The sequence below is a fragment of the Etheostoma cragini genome, chromosome 22 (genome assembly GCF_013103735.1).
Source record: "Etheostoma cragini isolate CJK2018 chromosome 22, CSU_Ecrag_1.0, whole genome shotgun sequence".
In the NCBI taxonomy this organism is placed as follows: domain Eukaryota; kingdom Metazoa; phylum Chordata; class Actinopteri; order Perciformes; family Percidae; genus Etheostoma; species Etheostoma cragini.
The window spans coordinates 18894018-18902830 of record NC_048428.1 but is presented as its reverse complement, the minus strand read 5'-3'; the positions used below and the strand labels follow the sequence as shown (position 1 = coordinate 18902830).

At 40.7% G+C, this 8813-nt stretch overlaps 1 protein-coding gene across 1 annotated transcript in view; it reads right to left on the bottom strand.

Annotated features, from left to right (window-relative positions):
* The window catches only part of mbtps2 (membrane-bound transcription factor peptidase, site 2), a 15257-nt gene that overhangs the window by 3672 nt on the left and 2772 nt on the right, over positions 1-8813 (bottom strand). The window contains exons 3-7 of the mRNA XM_034862795.1: positions 8039-8177; positions 7260-7363; positions 6056-6183; positions 3482-3600; positions 2158-2385 (exon numbers count right to left, since the gene is read on the bottom strand). Coding sequence (XP_034718686.1) covers positions 2158-2385; positions 3482-3600; positions 6056-6183; positions 7260-7363; positions 8039-8177 — 718 coding nt within the window. The remainder of the gene's footprint in view (positions 1-2157; positions 2386-3481; positions 3601-6055; positions 6184-7259; positions 7364-8038; positions 8178-8813) is intronic.

Below are 8813 nucleotides of genomic sequence, written 5' to 3'. Positions count from 1 at the left end.
ACACACACACACACACACACACACACACACACACACACACACACACACACCTCTAATTTATAGGCCAGCGCGGTTACTGAGGTCAGAGAGCCAGCTCCAGCTAACCCCAAGACTTAAACTCGGGGGGACAGGGCCTTTTCTGTTTCTCTGCAACGCTCTGCCCCTCCATGTCCGAACAGCCCCAACAGTTGAGTGTTTTAAGTCGCGTCTAAAGACACGAGTTGTATGGTCCTCTGATGTCTCTTATTGTTTTACTGTATTTTAGTATTTATTCATTTTATCTATTTTTTATTTTTTTAAACCCTGATGCTCTTTTTTTGTTTTTACAATATTTTATAGTAATTGTTTTGTATCTTTGAGTTTTCTGTGCAGCACTTTGGTAACTTTGTGTCTGTAAACTGTGCTATAGAAATAAAGTGGATTGGATTGGAAGATAGCCACAGGATTTAAATGTAGCACTTGCCATGGGGAAGTTTGAAGTTTTATTTCATGGGAGGATGGAGGGAAGATGGTTGGATGGAAGAAAGGTTGTTGTTAATTCTACCCTTTGGTTGAGATGAAATTAGGGCTGCAGTTAAGTTATTTTCATTAGCGACTAATCAGCAAATTCTTTTTTTGATTAATTGTTTGGTGTATAAAATGTAAAAGAAAATGTAAAAAGGTGCCTTCGATTTGCTTTTTGTGTCCGACAAACCAACTGAAACCTAAAAGGTATTCAATTGGCTGCTACATATGACTACTAAAACTGCAAATTCTTACCTTTGTGAAAGCTAAAAAGACTGAAGCGATGAATTGGTGATCAAAATAGTTGCAGATCAATGTTCTGTTGATTGACTAATCAATATAGAATTGAAGCTGTAGATGAAATGATGGTATTTCAATTTATTTATTTATTTATTAAATGTATAAAGTCTGCCACTGTGATAGTTATAAACCACAGAGAAGCAACAGGAGCTCTGATTGGCCAGCTGTTGAACTCTGAGCTCACACATCACTCCTTTTCAGGTTCATAATGGTATTTTGAGGTTGTACCAGAATAGGTTTACACGGTATTATTTCAAAAAGCACCATATTTTTGTTGTACTGCACACTGCTGCAGATCCTCCACACCCTGTGTGTTTGGGTCTCTGTTTTAGCTACAGAGTGAGACTTCTCACTTCTATACAATCTTTGTTGGGAGTCGCACATGCTCAGTAGCGAGGTAAGATCACATCTGCTTGATAACTCTCCAACTTTGGTCAGTACAAGGCAGGATTAGCTGGGAGACTTCTTCTAAACGAGGGCACACTTGTGGAATCCCTGCAGAACAGGGACATGGAACTAGTTACTTTGGAGATTATGGCGAACTAGTGTGTGTTGTAGCAATGTTTTGCCATTGAGAATGAGCTAGCATGCTAGAGCTAGCATGCTACGGTTAGCCATCTTGTCTCGGCTGATTACGTAGAAAGCCGTGAACATTTTCAACAGCTCACCCGGAGACTGAAGGCAGAGGACGTTCAAAACCCTGTATCTCACTCAAAACAGCATGGATAGTTTTTTATCCAAGTTTGTATGTGTGTGGAAGCACCAGCAATAACCAAAATCCCAGAAAAAGGTATCTTTTTCATAACATGGGCACTTTAAAGCAGGATGAAAATCATTTGGTTAAATAGTTTTACAGCCAGTTGCTAACTAATTCATACAATTTGAATATTGAACGTTTTCAAATGTGTCAATTCATGAACGCATTATAAATCAGTGAATAAGTCTTTATTCCAGATGCACATCGCTGACTCTCTAGTAGGGATGTCACGATACCACAAATCTAGTGGATGGTAAAGTACACAATACCAAACTCCATACCAAAGTTGATACCACGGTGTGTAAAAATAACAAAACAAAAACAAGCCAAGCTAAAACAAGTGGTAGAGTAAGCTGATGTCAGCTTAGGCTGTGACAGAGAACGGCAGAGAGAAACTCTACTTTCGGTTTGCGAGCACCAGGTGCATTCAGGGGAAAGCCATTGCTACAGATGTAGTATAGATGAATGCAGAGATGAGGCGCTCTGTTATTCTGTGTGGCGTTCTCCTTCTCTAGCGTTAAGCAGCAGACAAGAACACTTCCAGTATGCCGTTTATTTCCCCCGTCGGGTTTGGAAGAATTGCGTCCAAAATTTACTTTGACTGAACCTTCGGGTGCCCTCACTGTACGAACAGCACACTCACCTCGTCCGTGGGCCCAGCTGGGCTGCAGGCTGGCGCCGGGGACACAGTATCCAGTCTGTGGGGTGAGAGAAATGCGAGACAAGCAGGTGCTCCAGTCATCCACTCCCCTGACCGGACAGTCCTCCAGCCCGGTCACTATGTCCCCGACTGAGAGACCCCGGGGACCGTCAGCCGCAGAGCCCTGTTTGAGAGACACGGGCAGATATAACGATTGGTGAAATTTCACAAAAGTACAGATTTATGGTTTTATGTCTTGCAAAACTACAATGAGTCTTTAAAAAAATAGATCAAACTTCTTCAGCAGTCATCTGTGACTGTATGAACGTGCAGGGGGAAATGATGTAACAAATCATTCATGCCTCGCCAACCTTTCCCACTTAAATCAAGGTCATTAATTAGTGTGACATTGGAAATAGTGCCGTCAGTTACACGCGTTATTATTTGCGTTAACACAAACCCATTTGAAATTAGTAGCTAGCTAACTGCTACACTACTCTACTATACTTCTACTCTAGCTAGACCAGAAACAAAACAAAGGCATGCCGCACACACTTGTTTGGGCTTGCGAGCCGACCAAAGAGTAGTAACGTTACGTTTTGATGACGAACGCGAGACGCCAAAATGGATGTCAATAAGATTTTGAATGGAAAGTTTACTTTTTAAAAGTTGCCAAATGTTCCATTGACAAGACCAAAGTGATCTGTGGGTTTGTCGTTGTGAACTGAACTATCATCGCTGCACGTCCAGTCTGAAATACCACCTGATGTTAATTCTCCCCCCCGCCCCTCAAAGTATTTTTTCACCCTTTTATTGATGGACAGCGTTACACTGTGTGAGAGATCATTTGCTGGGGGCAAATGTGAGAATGTTAGTGTGAAATTGAACACTACAATAGGCTGTATGCCAAGGCTGTTTTCAATAAAAAAACATTTGCACAAAACAAGCTGATCCACTTTTCTATGTTGACAAAAAGCACTGAAATGAGAAAAAAAATAATAATACAAAAAGAAATCAAGGGACATTTAAAATAGATAAAAATGTGCGAGTTAACTATGACGATAAAGCGATTAAATATTTAATCGCTTGACGGCACTAATTGGAAAACATGCTATAGTGAAGCAGTGACTTTTGTACTGAAAACAAGTAATGATAATTACTTTCAGGAAATAAACCTTTCCTTACAGAGAAAAACGAAAATCACTAGATTCAATATTTAGATAGAAGTGAATAAAACGTTGATTCACACATTTAAATAAAAAGAAAACTGCAGCACTGACCTGCACAACCTCGGTGACCAGCGCACCGCCGCCGGTGGAGTACATGGGAAACAGAAACAGGGGCAACAGGAAGAGGAAGGCTAATGCTGCCACGCACAGAACAAAGTTGTGCCACACTCCTAGAGAGAGAAACAGAAACTTTTACATTTTCAGTTTTAGATTTATCTTTTAGTGTGGGTTAGGGCGAGATTATTTTTACGTGTAAGATCAGAAATTTACTTTACAGATAAATTCTGAAATAAAGAACAAAATAAAATGAGGCCTATATAAAGAAATCTCCTGCTGCATTATACCTGCATACTCACTAACACTGTGTTATGCTGAAGAACTGGGACCCGTCAGAATGGTTTAGTGTAGCGCAGGCTACCCGCTGGAAACATTTTGCGACTTTGCGGGAATAAATCGGACCCGGGCGAAGGCATTAATAAAAATAATATCAAAATAGGGTTTCTTTTTCACTGTTAGGCTCGTTTGCTGGTACATGTCATTTATGATCATCAGATGAAAAATTTGTTTCAGAAACATTTTAAAGTGACGAACAGTCACTTTAAATACAAAAGGGACAAAGAAAAGCTTCAAGCTTCTCAAATATAGCCTTGAAACTTGTCAAGATTATGAACCTGATACATTGAACCCTACACACCAAAGCTACTGAAAAGCCAACAGTAACACCACGGTTGTGCACTAGAGTCTGCACACTGTATGTTGTAACGACTGTTTTGCATGTTTTCCACATATTCAGACAGTAGGATGTCGTGGCAAAACTCTGACCACTGCACTGAAAATAGCCGCCCATACAGTCGTAATTATGCAAGAAGACACCAAAACCACACGAGGAAATGTCTCATTGTTTGACGAGGTCAAGGCACAGCGTTTAGGTCTCATTACCTGAAACATACTAAACCTGCTAAGCCATTATTCAGCCGCTTTGAGTAAAAATGTTACACAAAGTCTCTGGTAAAATGGAAATTTGTAGCCGAAATTTGTTTCTCGTGGAAAATAAATCCCAGAATTTTATTATAAGATTGTAATTTTACGGCCTAATGGGTGAATTTAAATGTTCAAATTGCCTTTATACAGTAAACAAATAGTTAAAGTTGCATCACCTATGTCTACAAGGATAAATAATAAACATGTTATGAGAGGAAAGCCCCCCTGCGTACAGAGAGAGAGAGAGAGAGAGAGAGAGAGAGAGAGAGAGAGAGAGAGAGAGAGAGAGAGAGAGAGAGAGAGAGAGAGAGACCGGAATATAAACACAGCATGCCGTTATGTCACCACCCCCCTGATGGGAACAGCATCCTTCTCTCTTCCTCTCTGGCTCGTCATAAGACTTGACTGGACGTCTCAGTTTGGTGCCTGCAGTCACCACCAGTCATTTCCTTGTTACATTAAGCAAAAGAAAAGCCTAGAGGAATGTGTGTCTAATTTAAAAAAAAAAAAAGGCACAGATGGTTTTACAGTAGCTCTTCACTGCCCTCTACAGCTTCATTACACGGGCTCCCAGTATGTTTTAGAATTGAATTTAAAAATCTATTGCTCACTTTTAAAGCTCTTCATGGCCTCTTGTCTTGTTATATTTCTGACCTTTTAGGCCCATATACACCAGCACGCACCTTGAGATCCTGGGGCAGAGGTCTGCTATCTGTTCCAGAGTCTCGACTGAAAACTAAAGGGGACAGAGCGTTTGCTGTCAGGGCCCCGAGGCTCTGGAACAGCCTGCCCGAGGACATCAGGTCAGCTGAGTCAGGGAACTCTTTTAAGTCCCTTCTTAAAACATACTTTTATACGAGAGCCTTTCACAATCTTTTCTGACTTTATTTTATTTTAATGTATTTTACTAATTTTATATTTATCAGTATTTTTGTCTTTTCAATATTTTCATGCTTTTATCTTCTTGTATTATTGTCTCTTGGGTATTACTGTCTTTACACTTGTTAAAGCACTTTGTAACTTGTTTTTGAAAAGTGCTCTACAAATAAAGATTATTACTACTACTACTACTAACAACAGCATAGAGAAATAATCATTTAGACTGAAACATTAGCATCTGCAGGGAGTTGAGAGTCTCTAAATAATTATTGCCCTGTTTTTTGCAGGAGAACCACAGCATTTCCATGTCAAATACATGTAAAGGTTGTGTGGCCAAATTGATGATAATTATAACAGTAACCCCTGTTTACACAGAACTTTCTGCTGCTTTAAAACTACCTCTTGAGTGCCTTCTAATCCAAACTGGCAACATTCTTCCTGACCAGACTGCACTGAAAATAATCAGCCATTTTCTGCCTCCTACGGTGGCCCGGTAGGAGGCATCAGTCACAATCATGCGTGAATAACAGCCAGCTCCACCGATCAATTCATTAAAATCTAATTTCCTTAATTGCAGAGTGAAATGATTTGACGTGAGGCAGCTGCCTGGTGTTCAGAAATAAATGACCTCAGGACGACTTTCACCGGCAAACCAGAAATGAGTATTTAACAGAATGTTTGTAATAATTGTGATTAATAGCTGTGATCGCATTAGCTGGCACAGTGATCATCTCTGCCATAGGGAGTGTTAAAAACATCTCTTACCGGCACAGAAGATGCGGAGCTGCTGAGCGGGGGATATGATGTTGAGGTGTGTGGTGAAGAGGTCCACAAATGCACCGGGATACACCACAAACACAAAGATGCCGAAACCGTTGACTCGGACTTGCTCCCTGCCGAGGTTAGAAGAATATTAAACATTAAAAAAGGTCCAAAAGACAAAAAGACCACAATAAATAATAACCTTACTATGAGAGATGGGATCCTGTATGAAGACACTATTTTCTGCTAAAGTTAGAGCAGGTTTTGGTTATTATACAGTATAGATATGGATCGATCTTTTTTGCTCATTAAATCATGACTAATGTTGTAGAGAAATTTGAAGCCACAATTTAAGAGGCTTCAGCCCCAACAATGTCATAATTTTCTGAAATTGTAATAAAACTTGCACTTAACCCTATCGAAAATGTAATAAAACCTACTAACGTAATAAAATGTGCCCACTGATTTTGTAATCAAATTTTTAATGATAATGCAATACCTTCCAAGCAGGTTTTTGTTTTTCAAAACCGCTGATGTAATAATTTCCACGGATAATTCAATAATGTAAAAAAATAGGTTTTATTTCTTGGAAATGTAAAGTGTGCAGGTATTCAAAATGTACAACACTGAGTGTCATGTTAGAAAAAAATGTTATCACAATATCAGAAGGGACATTTTATAACATTACTGGGAGAGATTACATTTCCAATCAGGTTAGGTGCACATTTTATTACATTTTCAGCAAATCGATACATTATTTCAGGTGCTACAAGGGCTTTGAGCATATAACTCATTACATGATGAAGGTCCAGTCATTTGCGGCTTTATGTTCAGACTCAAACTTTATTTATTATCATTAGGAAAAGTTTCAGGTTAAAGAACATAAAGGACGGAATCACAGCAAACTCTTGTTGAAAAATCTTAAAAGACATCAAAATGATCTAATAACCCTTTAAGCCCCTTGTGCACTTACATGGACTTGCATTGGTCACCTCCCCTTTCTTCAATCTTAAGGGCCATTGGATGCACCTTACTCTGCCGGTTGTCATGGTAACAGTGTGTGCTATAGATGTGTGTGTGTGTGTTTGTGTGTGTGTTGGAAGTGTGTGTGCGTGTGTGTGTGTGTGCGTGTGTGTAATGAATGAGTGTGTGTGTGAGTGCATGTGCAATGAAAGTGTGTGTGTGTGTGTGTCTGTGTGTGTTTTACCTCAATGCTGCCACAGCGTGGCCCAGCTCATGTATAACTCCGCTGAGCAGCAGGGCGATGAAGAAGTAGGCCAGCTGACTGGTGGGCAGATTGACACCAGGGACCTGAAGACACGCCCGACACCAAACACAGAAAAGCAACTGACAACTGGGACTGTTACAGAAACACCACAGTCATCTTCAGAGGGAAATATCAACTTGTTTTTCCTCTTTGATATGATTTGTCTGGGTATTTGAATACCTAATTTGAATCCCTTTGTAGGAAAAAATAAATCATTAAACTATGATGTAATATGTCGACACTGCACATTTGGCAAACAAAAACCTTTGTATCACCAAGATATATCCCTGCCACCTCTTTTTTGTTTCTTGTTTTCCAAAGAGCCGTTTCATGTTTTGCTGAAGCTGTGGTTTTCTGTGTGGTCTGCATTCGATCTCCACTGGCTGTGTGGTGCCTTTGCCCCAGGCTGAATACTCAGTTATAAATGGCCAACTAATAGCTTCCCATGAATCACCTACAGCGGCCCACTGGGGACTGTGCTCACATTAATGCACAGATATTTGACACCTGAATGAATAAAAAGTGAACAGGAGAAACATGCTAAGTAAGAGCCCTTTCTCATAATTGAGGGCATTTTTCGCCCCCTCATTTGAATACCACAGACATTGCATGACCTTTCAAGCACAGTTATGCTCTGAAATCCAGTTAATCTCTGTCTTTGTAGAAAGGAGGGAGATCCACAATGCTTTACAACTGGAACCAGTTGGCCGTGTACATACCACCACCTGCAGGGCCTGCTGACTTCCGATCCGAGGGTTGTCTGTGGTCATCTGAGCGAGCGTCTGCTGCAGTGTCTGTGTCAGCAGCACCACCGAGCCCACCATGGCAACTACACCAAACACCAGACCGCTGTTGAACCTGGGAGAGATTGCATTGATTCAAATGACGCAATGACTTCAATTTTGTCTGACCCTATAAATGTGACAAATGTATCTGGAAACTAAATAAAAGCTTGCATGCACGTTGCTACAAGAGGGAGGAGAGTGCGCGTCAATAGCCTTCCCGCAGGAGCTGGCAGTTTGGGAGGGGTAACTGGCCAATAGAGCGCCGAAGCCTCGCCCTTCTACTTCAGATCCATGGGGCCTATCTTTTTTTGGTCCGGTTTGAGTTGTGCCATGCGTTTCACAAATGATGTGTGTAAATTTCAAAGATAATTGTACATGTCAAGGGATAAACGATGTGACGTAAAGAAGTGGAACAACATTCGGTTTTGTGTGGGAGCTACAGCTACCCTTCTCGTCTCGAACAAAACGAGTGGAGGGAAAATGTGGTGACGTCAGGTAAGTGACATCTACTTGTAGTCCGTCTAATTATGTATTTTACTTAACTATCTTGCGATAAACTGACGTGTTTTGAAAAAACATCACGTGTAATCCAAGGCACGAGTCGATCGGGACCAGAAAATAGTTTGTCTTTTGCCACTGACCAACGTTCATTTTCTTTTCGAAGATAGGTCTCATGGAGGGAAACAGAGGGGGGGGGGGGGGGGGGGGG